General features: G+C 44.3%; 1 protein-coding gene across 1 annotated transcript; it reads right to left on the bottom strand.

Moving 5' to 3' along the window:
- Positions 1–11,209: 11,209 nt before the first annotated feature.
- On the bottom strand, positions 11,210–14,512 carry LOC123086677 (very-long-chain aldehyde decarbonylase GL1-10). Its single transcript, XM_044508454.1, has 5 exons — positions 13,969–14,512; positions 12,900–13,222; positions 12,575–12,722; positions 12,444–12,476; positions 11,210–11,720 (listed from the first exon to the last, which is right to left on the bottom strand). The coding sequence occupies exons 1-5, from the start codon at positions 14,296–14,298 to the stop codon at positions 11,649–11,651; spliced, it is 906 nt and encodes a 301-aa protein (XP_044364389.1). The 5' UTR covers positions 14,299–14,512; the 3' UTR covers positions 11,210–11,648.
- Positions 14,513–21,555: the final 7,043 nt, after the last annotated feature.

The raw sequence follows: 21,555 nt of genomic DNA, 5'->3' as shown, positions 1-21,555 counted from the left end.
CCGTAACTCAATCTGCCGGTTCTCCGCTTGAGGTATGTACTGAAGCTAACCTTGCAAGAGGCAGGCATGGGAGGCATGATTGTTGCTGAAGTGGAACTCATAAATGTCTCACGTCATGTGGTTCTGTGCTATTCTTAATCTTCTTCTCTGAAGTGTGTAGTTTCAGTTTCACATCAAAAGTGTTGCGCTTGCAGTGCATACCAATGTACAGTTTACCGATGTGTATATATGCGGAGTCGATGGAAAACATTGAAGCCAGTAGTTGTATACCTATTTCAAAAATCAGCAAGTGGTTAGTAACATTCTACATCAAGGTATTACGGAGAGAAAGGAGTATCTCCTATTTTATTTTTGTGGGATTGGGAGCAATTTAGAAACTTATGAAAATATAGGAATCATTCTCACTTTAATCTCCAGTCCTCTTGTTTTTCTTCATTTATCATGCATTATGCATGTCATATGTTCGCACAAATGCCTGGCAGAAGCACAAATTTCATAGGGAATGTAGAATGGTCACTTTGGTAGCAGGACAGATGCACGTTCCCAGTGTATATGTAAAATTATATGCATATCTAGCCATAGAAATACATGCATCTGAACCGCATCGGACATAGTGTCGGACTGTCAGCCTAAAATATTCCTCTTTATATCATTTTCCATTTCTGTGAATATGCAAATATAAGTGCCATGTATGTGCTTGTGGAACTTTTGCTATAAAATTTCACGCTTCTTTACGAGAAGTAGGTTGAAGAAAGTTTTGATTTTTCTTGGATAGGTTATCATATGACAGAACATGTGGGGTGAAAGCTAAGCTACTTCCAATGGTAAGAATTGAAATCTGGATGAAACCTCCATTATTTGTTTTATATATTTTTAGATACATGAGAGAACTAATGATATTTTTAGACTGTAGAACAACCCTTTCAAGGATTCTCTCTCTATGAGCATATATATTGTCTCAGCTTATATCCATTGCCACACGCATGGGCATGTCAGTAGCATTACTTTGATAACATGTCTATATCACTGTAATGTTGGACATAAGTTCTGCTACATCCAAACAAGCTTATCTGATTTCCAAGAAGAGTAAAAAAATCTTTAGTAATTTCCTGGATTTTGCTTATATCACTATAATGTTGGACAATAAGTTCTTAATACATTTGGAGCATCTACTCTCTGGTAAGGAGTCATGGGGAAGACTATATTTTTAGTTGACATTGTAAATGATTTTAATGGCCACAACTTTTTTTCTTGTTTCTTTTCAGGTCCCAAATGAGAAAGCAAGAAGGTATTAGCTGTATGAGAAGACCCCCGCCCATGCCCATTCCATTCTCTATGAAGTCAAAAGTTTCCTACTGAATATATTTGGTACTAAAACAGTCGTTATGTCAGCACCACGATCGTGTGCCTATTGTTGGCTCTTAATTCTTTAGGATTATTTGATTTGTTTGATTCATTCTGTTCATATTTATGCAGCAACAAAATACATTCAAGATCAGGGTGTGTGAGGGTTAAACATGTTAATTTATGTGGCATCAAGCTATGTATGTTGATAGCATGATCTCCTTTTCTTTTGCTTTGCAGAATTATTCTCACACTGGAGATATATGCTAATCCTCTAGCTTTGCTAATTTTATCTTTTGCTTTCATTTCAGTCGTGGAGTATTGCACCTCATTCACAGTTGTAGATGTGTGTCAAGATATCAAATCATTTGTCTTTTAGGTTAACGGCATGCCCATGGTGGTTCACCTCTAGATTTAAATGACACTAAAGTCCATGGTCCACCTAATAAAGATAGAAATAATTATGTTGGTAAGGTGGGTTAAACCCAACTTAAGCTCACACTGTTTTTATGTTCTCTTACACCTGCATGTATTATTCAACAATATCCTAACTGAATATCAAACACATTGCTGGCTACATGATATGTAAAGTAAAATGTATGTTGCTACTAAAATTTATATCCGAATGATGGTGGCCATTATCTATTTTTAAGCAAACATATCTCCCAAGTTTGACAAAGGTTTCCTTCATACTTCGATCAATATTTTGAATTCTGGAAGGATTTGGTACAATAACATTACTTTCACATTGTCACTGGAGGTGAGGGTTACATTATTTTGTGATGTTTGTAAGAGTTTTATATAAGAAGTGACACGTGGAGCTGGTTTTGCGAAATGTGAGACATCTAACAATTATCACTAAGTTTGAATTCACACCAATTTTCCCTGTTGCATTCATGGCAAACTCCAATCAGAGCAATGGTGTGGCCATTGGAGTAGATCTATGTGTAATGTTATCTTCTACCATTTGTTATGTTTGTTAGACTTGGATACAAAAAGTGGCGCGTACTAGCACGCCGGAATAGTTTTTTTGATATTTTTTGCCCGTTGCAACGCACGGGAATTTGTACTAGTATTGATTTAATCTGAATCGGATGATTTTTGCAAGTTCTATGGGTCTATATTTATAGGTGAAAAGAGGCTTACAGGTCAAAGGCTAGACAATGTGGGATTAAATATAGACGAAACGAAAAGAGACAAAGGGGAAAGGTGCGCCATGGGCCAAAAGGCTTCCGCCGGCCGGCCCACTGCGTACACTGCGGCTGCAGTTTTTTTTATTCGGTCAACTGAAAAAGAAAAACATTTGTGAAAAAAAACTGGGGAAAGAATATGGCCGGTTGGGCCTGGCCCATGTAGGAGAGAAGAAAAATAAAATGATGGGTCGCCCAATGCCACTATGCTGTGCATGTGGGCGACTGTTAGTTCCAGGCGCACGTGCAGTTTTTGTTTTTTAAAATAAAACAGAAAAAGGAAACTAAATAACAAAAATAAAAATAAAATTGTACATAGGCATATTATATATCAAAATTTTTAGAATTTTTTTTCCTAAATAATGAACATATTTTACGAGGCAAATAGATTCCACAAAAAGTTAAACAAAGTGAACAGTGCTACTGGTTCAAATAAAAACCAAATAAAAATGTTTTAAAATACGAAAATAACTTCAAATTTATTTCTCTCCATTTTTTTATTGTAGGGAATCATTTTACCCTATTTTTAATATATTTTATTTTTGGAGAAAAATAATTTGAATAAAAACTAAATAACTCCAAATTGAAAGTGGGTTTCAAAATAACTTCAAAGGGACTTTAAATTTGATTCTTTTAAACTTCCAACTCATATTTCATATAATTTGAAGAAATCATTTTTATCTTCTCTCATGGAAATCATTGAGTTGCATAAAGTTTCTGAATTTGGAATATTTCCAAAAGGAATTCAAACATTTTCAAAACCCTTTTTCATTTAATTAAATGGAAGAAGTCATATCATCTTCTCTCTAGGGTTTTGTGATGAAATGAAATTTGAATTCAAGGATATCATAAATGCAAGGTGAAAATTTGGGAAAGTCCTTTTATTCCCTCTCATTTAACTTTCAAAGTTTCAAATTTACTCAATTTCACACAAGCAACCACACCACAATAAAACAATCAATCAAAACTATTTATTTAATATAACATTTCAAAATTTAGAATTTTGGGATGTTACAGTAGTTGATGGTGGTCTCTCTGTACTTCAATATGCCGATGATACTATTCTCTTCATGGATCATGACCTCGCGAAAGCGAGAAATCTAAAACTAATTTTATCAGCATTCGAGCAACTCGGGGTCTTAAGATCAATTTTCATAAAAGTGAATTATTTTGCTTTGGCTGGGCTCAAGACAATGCCTACCTATACGCTGAACTATTCAGATATGGGTTTGGCCAATTTCCGATCACATATTTGGGGATACCGATACATTATCGAAGACTCACAAATGTTGAATGGAAACACGTCGAGGAGAGACTGCAAAAAAGACTTAGCAGTTGGAAAGGTAAACTGTTGTCTCTGGGTGGAAGATTGATCCTCATAAATTCAGTACTAAGTAATATGGTACTATATATGATTTCTTTCTTCCAGTTGCTGAAAGGAGTTTTATATAGATTGGATTACTTTCGATCAAAATTCTTTTGGCAAGGAGATGGCAAGAGAAAGAAATATCAACTGGCTAAACGGAGTGTGGTTTGCCATCCCAGACCAAGGCGGGTTGGGCGTTCATGACCTTGAGGTTAAGAATAGGGCCCTCCTTAGCAAATGGTGGTTTAAATTACTAATGGGAGATGGTGTATGTCAAACCCTCCTAAGAAGGAATTATGTGGGTTCCAAGGCAGTATCCCAAATATAGTGGAAGCCTAGGGATTTCCACTTTTGGGCGGGTCTAACGGCTACGAAGAAATATTTCTTCTGCTACGGATCATTCTAGGACCCTCGGAATTAGATTTTGGGAGGACAACTGGCTAGGGGATGCCACATCTCGGGAACAATATCTGGCTCTATACAATATTGTGCGCCACAAGGGTGATACTATCGCCATGGTAACGGAATCATTTCCTCCAAATGTGACGTTCAGAAGAGATTTAATTGGATCCAGACTACAATCATGGAACATTCTGCTTCAGCAGTTGTCCATGGTGCAATTGTTACATGGGTCTGATGTATTCCGATGGAACCTCCATGGGAATGGACAATTCTCGGTGAAGTCTATGTATAGAGCGTTAATATAGTCTAATGTGTCAGTTGATAATAATAAGAAAATCTGGAAGGTGAAGGTACCACTTAAGAATAAAATCTTTGCATGTTATCTTCATCGTGGAGTCATTCTTACTAAAAATAACCTTATTAAGAGGAATTGGCATGAAAGTCCACAATGTATTGTAACCATGAGGAAACGATAAAACATTTATTCTTCTAATGCAATTTTTTTGCAGGAAAATATCTGATCTATTCATCTTCGATCATGTCAGTACAACGAACACCAAAAATAATAAAAATTACATTTAGATTCATAGACCACCTAACGACGACTACAAGCACTGAAGCGAGCCGAAGGTGCACCGCCGTCATCGCCCCTCCTTCACCGGAGCTAGGCAAAACTTGTTGTAGTAGACTGTCGGGAAGTCATCGTGCTAAGGCCCCATAGGACGAACGCACCAAAACAGCAACCGACGCCGATGAAAAGTAGTGTAGATCGGAAGAATCCAACCTGAAAACACACGAACGTAGACAAACGACGAAAAGATCCGAGCACACCCACCCAAGACAAATCTGCCAGAGACAAATCTCCACATTCCCACCGGCGATGCTAGATGCACCATTGGAATGGGGGCTAGGCGGGGAGAACTTTATTCCATCTTCAGGGAGCCGCCACCGTCTCGCCTTCCTGAGCAGGACACAAACCCTAACAAAACTCAAAACACATCTAAAAATGGAGCTCTCCCATTGGCAAGGCTCGGGATCCACCGCGCCCCCATGGCCCTAAGGCCACCGGAGGCGAGGCGAACCAGCGGCTACGCCGGCGGGAGGCAGAGGAACCCTAATTTTTTAGAGGAGGAGGCGGTTGCATGCAAGTCTTTCCTTCTTCCAATGCAAATTAGCTCGTTTTATATGGCCAGACTTCCAAATAGTTTATGGCTTGTATCCTCCATGTAGTGTTGCTAATGTATTTGGCAACTGCTTACATGGGATTGATCACAGGTTTAGAACTCTTCTCAGGATGGGAGCACTTGTCGTTATTTGGTCGCTTTTGTTATGTAGAAATGATAAGGTTTTTAACGATAAAAGTACTTCTCTGTTACAGGTTATCTACATATGTACCAGAATCCTCGTTATGGTCCTCTCTACAACATGTGAAGAATCGAGACCTATTTACGGAGGTGTGTACACAATTGGAGGATACGGCGAGGGATACTTTTATCTAACATGGGTGGTAGCATGATCTTAGAATTACCCCTCTCCGCTTTAGGCGTTATACATACTCTAAATGTTTCTTTGTATTTAACATTTTTATTTTTTGTTTGTGTGAGAAGACTTTATTTTTATTTTTTCTACAAAGTTGATCAAACTTTACGAGGCTTAACTTCAGTCAAATCTTATATGCGAACTAAAAAGGACCGGAGGGAGTATATGATAAGCAATCCAAACTACTCAAAAAAAAAGACCTTATTTGAGTTTGTGCATCTTAATTATACAAAAACCGAATGTAATGCTTAAATCTTTGAAATAATAAAAGTCCCTTTTTTCAAAAAAGTGAAAAATTATCAGTTCAGACGCACATACTCTTTCGGCATGAATGAAAAGACAAACAGGACCATTTATTGCTGTTTTTTTTTTACACACGCAGCTCAAAGCTCGATTTGGAGCTTTATGACATAACACACGGTCAAGCATTGCTGTTTTTGTTTTAGAGAGTCCGATGGCCTGTTAGTGGTGTTACCTACTTACTACTCCCATGCGTTGGTTTCGTGTTGGAAAGAGCATATCTAGTGATATCACTTTTAGATGATACACCGTGACATCATAGCTGCTTAGAGCATATCTAATTCTGTTTGAATGCTGGTATCATGGTAATCTGAGCGGGTATCACTAGATATATATTCTCATGCGTCACACTTGTCTATCCACTGATGCCTCAGCGACTGGCACAACCACAAAACACAAAAGCGTTTGTTTGGTGCTCCGTCGTTAGTACTTCAGTGGTATTATTCAAGGATAAAGCTCATGTGGATGTCAAGAGCCCGCAACGTAAGGTCACAGCCTCTGCTGCCGCGTTGCAGTGCATTTTAGATCATCTTTAATAGATGACCAACTTTTGAATCTTCTGAGACAAACAGCTCTCCAACACATGATCCATATGTAAAAAGAAAAATCTCCACCTCCCGGAGATGTAAAATACGACACCTCGCGGTGCAAATTTACATCGCCAGAGTTAGGAGATGTAAAAAACCGCGGCCGCGCGCCAACGCCCAACCACCCTTCAGTTCATTTCCTCCTTCTTCCTCCCGCCCGCCACAGCTTCCCGACGCCGCCCCGCCGCAGATCCAGCCCCATCCCAACCCTCGACGCCGATTCCATCCCGCCTGGGCCGCCGTCCGCTGTCCTACGGGTGGATTGGGTCGTCGCCGCACCGAGCCCCGGCCCCGTCCGCCTTCGCTCTGGCCGCCTCCGCCCCGCCCCGGCCCCGTCCGCCTCAGCCCGCCCGCCTTCGACCCGTCCGCCTCCGCTCCGGCCTCCGCCCGCCCTGCCCGCACTACACGCCGCCGCCGCATGCCCTTGCCCGCACTGCACGCCGCCGCCCTGCTCCATCCGCCTCCGCCCCGCCTGCACGCCACCACCCCGGCCTCTCTCCACCCGCCGCCGCCCCGACTCGCTCCGGCCGCCGCCACCACCCGATGGCACCGAAGAAGACGCCGAAGGGAAAGTCGGGTTTTTTCGAAATTGAGGGCAAAGCCCTCCAGGAACTTCGGAGTGGAGTTCTCTGACGCCGGGCGGCGTTGGTGGCTCGGCACGTATCGCACCGCCGAAGAGGCCACGCGTGCCTACGACGTGGCGGTGTGGCGTGCCGGATGGCAGAAGACGGGCATCAACTTCCTGGAGATCGAGACCTAGGCGGTGACGGAGTGGCTCGTGCTGTAGGGCATCCGGATGGAGGAGATGTCGGCGAAGAAGAAGAAGAAGAAGAAGAAGAGACCGGCGATTGTCGTCACTCCCGGCGAGAGCGACAAGGCGGTGATGGCTCGGTTTGCGAGGGAGCATCCCGAGTACGTCCAGGCCGAGCAGGAGTTCTACTGGAAGCGTGATGCCGAGGAGAAGAAGAAGGAGGAGGAGGAGGATGACGTAAAGAAGGAGGACGAGGCCGGCTCCTCGATGATGATCCCCATCGAGTCATCGTTGGAGGAGGACGAGGAGTTCTGGGGGCTCTCGGATGACTCTGAAGAGTCGTACCGGATGCCCTCGGACGACGAGTAGTTCTGCTAGTTTAAATTTATGTCATCTATGTTTGAATTTGATGTTTGAACTATCTTGAGATGAAGTAGTAGTTGGTCGTTTTCATAATTTTACATCTTCGTTTTGGACCATCTGTTGGAGTTGCTCTTTTACATCTTCGTTTTGGACCATCTATTGGAGTTGAGCCTTTTTCGAAGATGTAAAAATCACTTTTTGGTGATGCAATGTAAAAATCACTTTTTGGTGATGCAAATTTTTACATCACCAATTTGGAGCACCAAAATATACATCATCTATTGAAGATGCTCTTAGCGTACAACATTTAATTTCCCCGCAAATAAATAAAATAAGCATACAACATTTAAAGCGGTATCTAAGGGCATCTTCAAGTCGGACCCGTAAACCTCCCGTTACCGTCCGGACCGCGGAAGCCATCCAACGCCGGCCATATCGGTCCATGAAGTGGTCCGTACGTGATTTCTCCCGCAAATCGGAGACAAAGTGGGGAGGTTTGCGGGAGTCCGGACCGCTCTCAAGCCCGCTTCTGACCGCCCTGCCCTACAAAAAACCCGTCACCTGCCCCTCATGTGCTTTCCTTCCGATGCACGTGCCGCTTACCACGTCGCATTCATACCGGCCCAAAGCACGCGAAGGTCGGCAATGATGACGCGGTGTGACCAGAGGGGGGAGGGCGGCGCTGACCGATGTGATCTCTCGGCAGTCGTCGCTTCAATGCGAACGCACGTTCGCCAGGAACCAACTCCGGCCGTTGCGCCGCATTGAAGTGGCTGATCGACCCTTCGCATGGCTGGCCGTGACTATTTAAGCCACGCTCCGGCGTGATCCACATCACACCCTCCTCCTTCCTCATACTACTCCTCCTCGTCGCACCCCCTCCTCCATATCTCCGACGATGGGCAAGTCCTGGGCACTGGCGCCCGCAAGAGGTTCTGGGGCGGGATTTGGCGGCTCGTGGAGACGCCGCCCTCGACCTCCGGGGCCGTCGTTCTCGTTGGCAGGCGGCGACTCGACGTGGGTGGAGATCGTCATCTCCTCCGCCGACCAGGAGGACCAGCAGCCGCCGCCGCCGCCGCAGTCCACGCCAGCGGTGCCGGGCCATGTCTACGCCGGCCCCGATGCGGAGTTCGAGGAGGAAATGGAGCTGATGCTCCATCGCTCCGTTGTCCACACCAACAGCCCGGCCCCGCCACCTGGGGGCACTCCTCCTCGTGAAGCTGGAGCCGGCATCCCCTCCATGCTCTCCGCCGCCGCCCTGCCCAAGGCGCGCGGGTGCATTCAACACTACCTCTGCGGCGGCTCCTCGTCGTCATCGTCCCGGAGCGCCATGACGGCGTAGGAGTACGCCTACCGGGAGCAGCTCCGGCGGGACTGGCGCAATGCCGCGCGCCGATCCCAGTTCTCGGACTCCGACGTCCCGCTCCCACACATCGCGACGGACCTATACCTGGCGCACGCCTGGGCCCTAGACCGCTCCGTGGCAACGTCGAAGACGGCCAAGCACCGTCTCCGCTGCCTCGATGGGGATATGGCCAAGTACGGCAAGGAATGGTCCCTCGTCGAGATCGCCGCCGTCGCCAACGACGACGCCTTCAACGACCGCCGCTCTCTCCCCCAACCCACGTTATCGGTGGTCGCGGGCGCACTGCGCACGGTGCGGGAGGAAGCGGAGAGGATCATCGGCGAGCGTCAGGCGGCCGCCAGGAAGCCCTGTCGCGGCGCGACCACCTTCCGTAGCCCCAAACCCAACGACTCCAACTCCAACGGCGGGTCGGGCGACAATGAGGGAGGAGGAGGAGCCGGCCAGCCTGGCATTGGCTACGAGGTCACCGTAAAGTATAGGATGGTTTAGGGTTTTAGTTAACTGGACGAAATATCGTCCAGTTTTATAAGCAAATTATCCTACGTTCAATGAAATCCGATGTGTTTATATCAAAATTCATCGTGTTTGCACGAATTTCACCCGGTTGATTTGAATTGTTGTGAAAATGTATGCAGCTAGCATTGGATGAGTCCACCCGCATCTGTGTTCGCAGACTGGTCCCCTGTCTGTGGATGAATGTGGGAGGTTTTTTCGGGTTGCCTTTGGAGATGCCTTAACAAGTTTCATTGTATTTCCCGAGTACTCTCTCCGTTTCGAATTATAAGATATTCTTACTTTTTCTTAATCAAATATATATAGACGTGTTTTGATGTGTTTGTTCACTCATTTCAATTCGTATGTAGTCCATATTGATATATCCAAAACATATTAGAATTGAAAACAAAAGGGATACGTAACAAATCACATACGTTTAGCCTATCTATCGAGAATCATTCTCGCACTAGGACTAAAAGTGGAACATTTCTAGAAGTTACCAAAAGGAACACTTGTCCATGTGGATGAACTGCACTAGAACTACTAACCACCTTGCGTAAGAGAAGACATCGTTTATCCCTATCAATATGATTACCTTTTTCTGTTAGGAACGGCAATAAAAGGAAATTAAGAGAAGGAAAAGCAACAATTGGATCCACGATACTTGCTAAGGCCTGGCTAACTTTTGAGTTGTCGTTTTCCCGAGCTTTCGTCTTCTGGTTTGCGATGCGATGTCACGTTCATGATAAGAAATATACTAACATGGGTTCCGCCCACTACGGGCAGGGCTCTATCCACTCTTCCACATGTTACAAGTAACTGGGGAAATCTATCCCCTCTGGTCCACGGATAGTCGTTACCGTACAAAGTGACAATCCCTGGGCTAACATTTTGCTAATTGTATCTTCTCGTAAATTTGGATGTTCTTTCCTTTTATTTACAAGACATAGTTTGCAGTCGCCATCGTGGACCTTGTAGTGATTTGATCTCTGTCAGGTGTAAAACACTGCAAAAGTGACGTGATATATACGAAATGGGCATATCACCCCACTTTATAGAGAAAGCACAAGCGGCACGATAGATAAGAGCCCATAGAACGAAGAAGCTGAAAAACATCCTTGCATGAATGCTTTCTGGAGATTTCTCGGGCGATCGAGGAATAATACTTACCTGCACAGTTTGGGTATGTTTGGATGGTGGCCAACACTCACGCCCTATCAACTTTCTGGTCATGACAAAAAAAAAAATTGGTCTATGTTTGGATAGCTACCAATGTTTTTGTACCCATTCTATTTTTTTTCTAGCCGTTGTTGACCAATTCAAAGGCAAGCAAAAGTTCCATCAAAATTTTGGCTAGTCAACTATTTTGTCGTAGAAGTTAGGCTAAAACCAAACACATCAATTCTAACTAACAAGATTGCCAAGGTGATCCTCTAGAATTTTGTAGTCTCATACTCATATTGCTCATCGAAAATTCCCCCAAAAGAAAACCTCACAAAAAAATACTGATCACCGAAAGACAACATATATCGTAAATATAGGGAAAAAGATAGATTGTCCAATTATGTACAACATCTGATATTGGAAGTACAAACGCAAATGCTCTCGACTATTGTCTCCATATTTGACGGTTCCCACATGCCTGCTTGCTAGAGACATGTCACGTAGTATGCAAAGAAGCACACTTTCAAGCATATCACGAACTAAGCATCATTATTACATTCGATAATAGAGAAGTAGTGGAGCTATGTGTACGAATGGAGAACTGGAAATAATTAACACTTGGAACGACTCTGCCGGTGGTTCACGAGCCACTCAACGTTGATGATTGGCATAGAACAATTATTTATGCTAGTGTACTCCATCATGGGGATATATATCCGGAGACCACTTGAATTAGTGATAGGATTTGTATGACCATGAGTCCTCTGAAGCCAACCTCTCTCTAGTCCTGCTTTCCATTGTTGAATCCATTGTCGACTCCTTTCTGAACGTCGCTGCCTGCCAACTCCTTCAGCTGTTCGATGCAATGATACAAAAACAAACAAAGTTAAGATAATACCAGATGTTTGCCTCCTCAACAAATCCTAGGATGCAGGTAGTCTGTAAAATAAATACCTTCATTTTTGTTTCCCTATGTACTGAGTCATATTACAGTTTAAGAGAATAAGAATTGACAATATAAACTTATAAACTTTCCCTATAGCTAACTGATAATTAAGGGTATGGGTGCGTGTATGTATTATATACTCCCTCCATTTACAAATATGAGATGGTTTGGAAATCTCAATATGGACTACATATGGACTAAAATGAATGAACACACACACTAAAATGTATTTATATACATCCGATTCACAAAAAATTAGACCATCTTATATTTGTGAAGGGAGGGAGTCCATCCCACCAACATGAATAATTTTAAACTTATTTCTTAAGGAAAAAATATCAGGAATTGTTCACAAGTACAGGAAAATAATAATCATAGTGGAAATCCAAAATCAATCTATCCAACCTATGGTTGGTGGGAGTCAAATAATGTTCTTTAGCAGAGAACCAAGATGCCACGCCCTAGGAAGGGGACAAGTGGCCCTAGAAAGTGGACAAGTTTTCAAGGAAAAAGAGCCAGCATATCACACTATTATTGTAACAGTTGGCGTGAAATATTATTATGCTTAAGCATAGATAATGTTGATTGTTGAAAAGACGCTTCTTAAAAAAAAGATTGGTAGAAGCTTACCTTTGCCAGAGTTGCCTTGTGATATCTGTAGCCCTAAAAAAAGATCGAAAGATGACTTAGTGACCTGCCATCAGTTCTTAATTCATATGGTTTTAAATCATTCAAGTGTAAGATAGTAGAACTCTAGATACCTTGTCCGTTCCATAAATATAATCACAGTAGGTGAAAACAGGAGCGAAGTTGCTCTTGCTCTGTCCTCCTATGTAGTGATGGTAGTCATGGTGCTCCGCCCCTCCATAGAACGGTATATACTTCTCAGCGTTGAATGGCAACTTAAATCTGTAGTCAAAGAATTATTATACAAGACACATGTTACAAAGCTTGTTTTTTCTCCGGTCACAAAAGAACATGTTTATAGTTAATTTGATTGGTCTCAATATGTTTAGAAATGAAACAAGTCAGATATCTGAATTCAAGAAGAAAAAAAGCCCGTTAGATGGAGTGAAGTGATGTTACCCGCTATGTATGTTGAGGCTCTCAACCAAACGTGCAGCAAACCAAATCCACAGCGTGGTAACATGGCATGGGACGAGAGCAGGGCCAGCCAAGGAGGGCACGGCAAGGATGAGCATCTCAGCCCAGTGTCCATACCATGCGGCATACGCCATAGGTGCCGTGAACTCATGGTGAACATGGTGGATCTTTTCGTAGCCCCATTTTGTGTGCAACAGCCGATGGAGCCAGTAGTTCAGATAGTCTTCCACCAAGAAGTATACCGTCAGTTGTGCCGCTATCTCCCCCATTGACGGCAATGGAAGTCCCGTCCGTATGTCCATTATCTAACAAACACACAATATAGAAACTGAGTTGTTTTCTTGGAAGTTTGTTCTCTAGGCACTTAAATTTCTTATGGCATATATAGGTGCTTTCCTAGTTACTTCGCATGTTTTTTTTTTGCGAATGATTCTTCTCATGTTCTTACTCTTAGTGTTTTTCAGTCATTGGATTTCTAAATAGTTACATCTACATCAGTTCAAATTTCTATGCACCATGTCCATGTATGTTTTATATATCTATCAATTTTAGGTAGCTAATACTCATCCAGATAAAAGACCTAAGTTACGTCTCTGAACCTTTATCCAACGAGGCTCAGCTTGCAGTTGCTGAACTGTGCTGTACTGGACTTATTTTACACTCTTCTGCGTACAAATAGCGACAGAAATAGGGAAAAAATTGTTAGCAAACAGTAGAACATACAAAAATTGGTCAGTCACACGAGATTATAATAATCTACATCAACGCCATATAGAGCATGAATCTTTACTAATTAATAACAGGCTAGTGCACAGTATTTATCTAGTGATTTGTTTTTCAATCTAAATTCAGGTCCAGAAGTTTCGATTGAAAATTAAGTGTCTACTCAAAGATTCCAACGTTCACATGCAATTTCCATCTTCTAACTCGGTAATAGTAGGCGAGATCTAAGTCATTACTCCAGTTTCATTTTTATGTTTTTTTTTCATGAACAAAAAACCTAATTTCCTAATTATAACCAGTAAGTCACAATGCAAGAGGTGTAGTAGACCTTGGCGGCAGGATACGAGATGAGTTGGTATGGTCCGATGATGAGCAGCGAGACCCGAACGGCGTCCATGTAGCAGCGGAAGAAGGTGGCCGGCGGGTGCTGCACCTTGGGCTGCAGCTTGTACGGTGCGGCGGCGGCCGGCGCGGCGAGGTCGAAGAGGGCGAGGGGCAGCGGCGCCAGCGTGTAGACGACCAATGTGATGGCGATGTTGGGCCAGTGAAGGTAGCGGTCCGGCACCGACGCCGAGTAGCGGAGCCACGCGGCCTCCGCCCACGTCAGGGCGCGGCCGAGCGCCGCCTCCGCCTCGCCGGCCGTCGCGTACGGCAGCATCTTACCGGCGTCGATCGATCTCGGGAGAGGAAGGAAGGGTTCTATCTGTTGCTCTGCTCCGGGATCGGGGCAGAGGCCGTTGCGCACCTTGGAAAGTTTCCGCGTCCACGCTATGGGTGGCTAGTTATACTCGCGTCACTTGAAGAGGAGGCCGGGCGTACGTGTAGATGCGCTCTGACCCGCGGGACGTGACGGAGTGAGCAATCGGAGGGCTTGCATGTTGCCTTATTTATAGTGGATGTTAGTTAGCTAGGGCAAATGCAATTGCGTGACTCCAGATTCCTGAGTCACCCATTGCCGTTGATGAGCCCAGCGAAAAAGTAGCACTACTAAGATGAGATAAACATTACTCTTGTTTGTTAGATATAATGATAAGGACCACGATATGATTTTTCTGTTGTGGATGATTCCTCTCACGTCTAAGCTAGCACCATTTTTTTCCTCCACGTCCCATCTTCGATCACATGCATGTTCACTAAATAAAACAGGTGCAACAAGACGTGACAAAAGATCGTCTTTTTCTAGCACCGTGGATGCCTTAAAAAAGAGTCTAAAGTCTAATTGGTTCACACCACCAATTTTGTATTTTTTAGGGGTAAAGGCCAACTTTATACATATATTTTTGTATTTTTTAGGCTGTCCAACTTTATATATATTGATCAAAAAGAAGGAATACTTTTCTCCAGACCGGACCACTGGCTTAGCCAGGACCGGGCCAGGCCCTAGGCAAGCCCCAGGCCGAATATGTGCTACAGTATCGAAGATGCTATACCAATGAAGAAGGAATCCGGCGTCACGTCTCGGCCCGTGGCCCGGCTAGTCTGGGGCCTGGCTACACCTTTGCTTAGAACTATCTTCCCCCAAAACAATTGACTGAGACCCCTCACTTTCTCAAAAAAAGAAAAGACTGAGACCCCTCACAAAAATTTGATTGAGTCATTTTAGGTATTAATAAAAAAAGCTGTCATCATTTTGGATTTTTTTTTTGCCATGCCATTTTAGCGCTAGCAGGATTGGGTCATTTAAGCTTAACTAGCTAATTGTCCGTGCATTGCGCATATATATTTTTTGCGGTTCAACACCAAGCATGTCCAATGTACACCTCACACCCATCATATTTTAGATTTTGATAAGATTTAATTTTAGTTGAGGATAGCGAAAATTGTCATCTTCGTACTCTCGTCATGTTGCATGCCACTTGGTTGTTTTCTTTTCCTATTTCACTTATGCTTTTTATGGGCATGATTGTGATGTTGCTCCAGCCATCTTAGTTGCTTTGCCACTGTGGTTCTGGTTGTATGGGTGTTTGATTTAGGACGCCGATAAGTGCCACATGTGTGGACGTTAGGGAGTCCGCCCACACATTTTGTGTGGTGTATAAGAGGAACAGCCCACACACCTACGTGTGGGCAAAATAATTAGCGCCCACACGCCTCTTTTTTCCCCTACCGATCCCTCTCACACGCGTGCGTGTGGGCGAAGTTGATAACGCCCACACGCCCGTATGTCAGGTCTCGTACCTCCTGGTCCCGCACGCCACGCGTGACGGTCACCACGCGCCCGCAGTTGCCATGGTCCAGACCCTCGTCCATGTTCGTTTAATTGCAGTTGCCATGTCGCTGAACTACGGTTACCATGTCGGACAACTGCAGTTGACATGGTTGCTCAACTGCAGTTGCCATGTATGGTCTGATCTAATGTAGTTGCCATGATTTCATAATTTTAGGAGTTGCCACATACTAACACTAGGCAGTTGAGAGAGTTGCCATGTGCTCACAAACATGCTAGGGCAGTTGCCATGTAAAAAGGAAGAGTTGACATCTACTTACGTGCATGTTAGGGTAGTTGCCATGTACATGCACGTTAGGGCAGTTGCCATGTACCATGCAAAAACATATGGCAACTCGGTAAAAGAGAGTTGCCATCTGCTTACGTGCACACTAGGCAGTTGCCATGTACCCTGCAAAACACATGGCAAACTCGGGTAAAAAAAGAGAGTTGCCACCTGCTTATAAAAGCACACTAGGGGCAGTTGCCATGTGCAGTGCAAAAACACATGGCAACTAGCAACTTGGGTGTGGGAGAGGAGAAGGGCGTGTGGGCAAGATGCCAAATGCCCACACACTAGCCCTTGTGTGTGCGTGCAAAGTGGCGTGTGGGCGAACTACTGAACGCCCACACACCAGCCCCTCCTGTGTGGTGAAACGGCCGTGTGGGCGACCGGCTGAACGCCCACACACCAGGCTAGTCCTACGTGGCACTAGAAACATGCCAAGATTCGTGCCCTCACGAACGGACGCGGATCCACGCATGTGGGCGAGATGCAAACACCCACACGTTTGGGCGTTAACATTTCCGTTGATTTATTTATAAAATGGGGTGAAAGCCTATTTCGAGAGAAGGCAAAGAATTTTTTGATTTAGTTGAGGTTATGGTAAGATTTGATTTGATTAAGGTATGGAAAGGAAAAGGCAAGAAAAGTTTTGATTTGGTTGAGATTTTGCAAAGATTTATTTGATTTGATTTAGTTAATGTAGAACATGATTTTGAAAAGTACCGATTTACCTTATATTATCACAAGTTTTTGTATTTATGTTGGTCTTTATTTTGTGCGGCATTAGTTGAGACTATCAAAAAAATCAACCAAAAGCCAAAGGGTCGTGGGAGGAGAATACTGAGGGATGAGGTGAACCGAACCTACCAACACCTAGAGACTAGTGGTCCCTGGCGGCTAGAACCCTAGTCGCCGCCAGGAGAGGCCAATCTTCCAGTGCCACCCTCCGGCGGCTCCCCTTCGTCGGTGACCTCAGTTGTCGGTGGTGAGGGGGGACACTGGGTCCACGCGTGTGGATCGTTTTTACTCTCTCATGGTCTAGGTTTTTAGGCTGTTCATCGTTTTGGCTTCGGTGACGACGATGATGACACTGAATAAAGATTCTTTGGATCCTTCCCTGACAAGGCCATCGGTTCTATGGTTGGGGTTGGATTTGGAAACTAGGTTGTTCAAGTAAGGATAGCGTGGCGGCGGCATCCTCGTAGTGGACCTATGTCCTCGGGCTCCGCCGTTGCGACGACGTTTGCTCCAGCTTCGGCGCAGAGCTTGGGTGGTAGTCCAGGAGCGGATGCAGATTATGGTGTGCATTGACGACATATGGAAGACGCGACATGTGTTGTGTTCGTGGTTCGTGGATGACAGGTATGGTTTCCTGCTTCGGCGTCTTAGTCGTGGTGGGGTGTGATGTCTACTACACAACTTAGTCGTGTTGGGCCTCCATGAAGGAAATATGCCCTAGAGGCAATAATAAAGTTGTTATTTATATTTCCTCAAATCATGATAAATGTTTATTATTCATGCTAGAATTGTATTAACCGGACACTTAGTACATGTGTGAATACATAGATAAACAGAGTGTCCCTAGTATGCATCTACTTGACTAGCTCGTTAATCAAAGATGGTTAAGTTTCCTAGCCATAGACATGTGTTGTCATTTGATGAACAGGATCACATCATTAGAGAATTATGTGATGGACAAGATCCATCCGTTAGCTTAGCATAATGATCGTTTAGTTTTTCTGCTATTGCTTTCTTCACGACTTATACATCTTCCTCACACTATGAGATTATGCAACTCTTGAATACCGGAGGAACACCTTATGTGCTATCAAACGTCACAATGTAACGGGGTGATTATAAAGATGCTCTACAGGTGTCTCCGATGGTGTTTGTTGAGTTGGCATAGATCGAGATTAGGATTTTTTACTTCGTGTATCGGAGAGGTATCTCCGGGCCCTCTCGGTAATGCACATCACTATGAGCCTTGCAAGCAATGTGACTAATGAGTTAGTCATGGGATGATGCATTACGGAACGACTAAAGAGACTTGCCTGTGAAGAGATTGAACTAGGTATGATGATACCGACGATCGAATCTCGGGCAAGTAACATACCGATGACAAAGGGAACAACGTATGTTGTTATGCGGTTTGACTGATAAAGATCTTTGTAGAATATGTAGGAGCCAATATGAGCATCCAGGTTCCGCTATTGGTTATTGACCGGAGATGTGTCTCGGTCATGTCTACATAGTTCTCGAACCTGTAGGGTCCGCACACTTAACGTTCGATGATGATTTGTATTATGAGTTATGTGATTTGATGACCGAAGGTTGTTCAGAGTCCCGATGAGATCACGGACATGACGAGGAGTCTCGAAATGGTCGAGACATAAAGATTCATATATTGGAAGGTTACATTCAGACACCGGGATGGTTCAGGTTGTTTCGGATGAGCTTCGGAGTACCGGGGGTTACCGGAACCCCCCCCCCCCCCCCGAAAAGTTATTGGGCCTCACGGGTCTAGTGGTGAAAGAGAGGAGGCCTGCCAAGGAGTGCCCCCCCCAAGCCCAATCCGAATTGGGTTAGGGTTGGGGGGCGGCCCCCCTTTCCTTCTCTCCTCCTTCTCCTTCCCTCCTTCTCCTACTAGGAATAGGAAAGAGGAGGAGTCCTAGTAGGATTCCCCACACCTGGCGCGCCCCCTTAGGGCCGGCCACCTCTTCCCTACCCTCCTCTATATACGTGGCCAGGGGGCACCCCATAGACACACAAGTTGATCTTTTAGCCGTGTGCGGTGCCCCCCTCCACAATTACACACCTTAGTCATATCGTTGTAGTGCTTAGGCGAAGCCCTGCGTCGGTAACTTCATCATCACCGTCACCATGCCGTCATGATGACGGAACTCTCTCTCGTCCTCAACTGGATCAAGAGTTCGAGGGACGTCATCGAGCTGAACGTGTGCTGATCGCAGAGGTGCCGTGCGTTCAGTACTTGGATCTGTTGAATTGCAAAGACGTTCGACTACATCAACTGTGTTACTAAACGCTTCCGCTTTCGGTCTACGAGGGTACGTAGGCACACTCTCCCCTCTCGTTTCTATGCATATCCTAGATAGATCTTGCATGATCGTAGATATTTTTTTTTTGAAATATTGCGTTCCCCAACAGTGGCATCCGAGCCAGGTCTATGCGTAGATGGTATATGCACGAGTAGAACACAATGAGTTGTGGGTGATAATAGTCATACTGCTTACTAGCATGTCTTACTTTGATTCGGCGGTATTGTTGGATGAAGCAGCCTAGACCGACATTACATGACCACATTCATGAGACTGGTTCTACCGACGTGCTTAGCACGCAGGTGGCTAGTGGGTGTCTGTTTCTCCAACTTTAGTTGAATCGAGTTTGACTACGCCCGGTCCTTGTTGAAGGTTAAAACAACACACATGACAAAAAATCATTGTGCTTTTGATGCGTAGCTAAGAACTGTTCTTGCTAGAAGCCCGTAGCAGCCACGTAAAACTTGCAACAACAAAGTAGAGGACGTTTAACTTGTTTTTGCAGGGCATGTTGTGATGTGATATGGTCAAGACGTGATGATATAAATTGTTGTATGAGATGATCATGTTTTGTAACAGTTATCGACAACTGGCAGGAGCCATATGGTTGTCACTTTATTGTATGAAATGCAATCGCCATGTAATTTCTTTACTTTATCACTAAGTGGTAGTGATAGTTGTAGAAGCAATAGTTGGCGAGACGACAATGATGCTACGATGGAGATCAAGATGTCAAGCCGATGACGATGGTGATCATGACGGTGCTTTGGAGATGGAGATCAAAAGCACAAGATGATGATGGCCATATCATATCACTTATTTTGATTGCATGTGATGTTTATCCTTTATGCATCTTATTTTGCTTAGTACGGCGGTAGCATTATAAGATGATCTCTCACTAAATTTCAAGGTACAAGTGTTCTCCCTGAGTATGCACCGTTGCTACAGTTCGTCGTGCCGAGACACCACGTGATGATCAGGTGTGATAAGCTCTACGTTCACATACAATGGGTGCAACCAGTTTTGCACAAGCAGAATACTCAGGTTAAACTTGACGAGCCTAGCATATGCAGATATGGCCTCGGAACACTAAGATCGAAAGGTCGAGCGTGAATCATATAGTAGATATGATCAACATAGTGATGTTCACCATTGAAAACTTCTCCATCTCACGTGATGATCGGACATGGTTTAGTTGATATGGATCACGTGATCATTTAGATGACTAGAGGGATGTCTATCTAAGTGGGAGTTCTTAAGTAATATGATTAATTGAACTTTAATTTATCATGAACTTAGTACCTGATAGTGTTTTGCATGTCTATGTTGATGTAGATAAATGGCTTGTGCCACTGTTCCTTTGAATTTTAATGCGTTCCTAGAGAAAGCTAAGTTGAAAGATGATGGTAGCAACTACACGGACTGGATCCGTAACTTGAGGATTATCCTCATTGCTGCACAGAAGAATTACGTCCTGGAAGGACAGCTAGGTGCAAAGCCCATTGCAAGAGCAACTCTAGATGGTATGAACGTCTGGCAGAGCAAAGCTGATGACTACTCGATAGTTCAGTGTGCCATGCTTTAAGGCTTAGAATCAGGACTTCAATGACGTTTTGAACGTCATGGAGCATATGAGATGTTCCAGGAGTTGAAGTTAATATTTCAAGCAAATGCCCGGATTGAGAGATATGAAGTCTCCAATAAGTTCTACAGCTGCAAAATGGAGGAGAATATTTCTGTCAGTGAAGATATACTCAGAATGTCTGGGTACCACAACCACTTGACTCAACTGGGAGTTAATCTTCCTCATGATAGTGTCATTGACAGAGTTCTTCAATCACTGCCACCAAGCTACAAGAGCTTCGTGATGAACTATAATATGCAAGGGATGGATAAGACAATTCCCAAGCTCTTCACAATGCTAAAGGCCGTGGAGGTAGAAATCAAGAAGGAGCATCAAGTGTTGATGGTTAACAAGACCACTAGTTTCAAGAAAAGGGCAAAGGGAAGAAGAGGAACTTCAAGAAGAACGACAAGCAAGTTGCTGCTCAAGTCAAGAAGCCCAGGTCTGGACCTAAGCCTGAGATTGAGTGCTTCTACTGCAAAGGGACTAGTCACTGGAAGCGGAACTGCCCCAAGTATTTGGCGGATAAGAAGGATGGCAAAGTGAAAGGTATATTTGATATACATGTTATTGATGTGTACCTTACTAATGCTTGCAGTAGTGCCTGGGCATTTGATACTGATTCTGTTGCTCATATTTGCAACTCAAAACAGGGGCTACGGATTAAGCGAAGATTGGCTAAGGACGAGGTGACGATGCGCGTGGGAAATGGTTCCAAAGTCAATGTGATCGCGGTCGGCACG

This window comes from Triticum aestivum, chromosome 4A, assembly GCF_018294505.1.
Source record: "Triticum aestivum cultivar Chinese Spring chromosome 4A, IWGSC CS RefSeq v2.1, whole genome shotgun sequence".
In the NCBI taxonomy this organism is placed as follows: domain Eukaryota; kingdom Viridiplantae; phylum Streptophyta; class Magnoliopsida; order Poales; family Poaceae; genus Triticum; species Triticum aestivum.
This window is presented reverse-complemented; position numbering and strand designations above follow the sequence as displayed.

Coding starts and splice junctions, on each gene's coding strand:
- LOC123086677 (XM_044508454.1), bottom strand. CDS start 14,298: ATGCTGCCGTACGCGACGGCCGGCGAGGCGGAGGCGGCGCTCGGCCGC. Junction 13,223..13,968: donor TCTCGTATCCTGCCGCCAAG/GTCTACTACACC, acceptor TGTGTTTGTTAG/ATAATGGACATACGGACGGG. Junction 12,723..12,899: donor AGCCTCAACATACATAGCGG/GTAACATCACTT, acceptor CTTTGACTACAG/ATTTAAGTTGCCATTCAACG.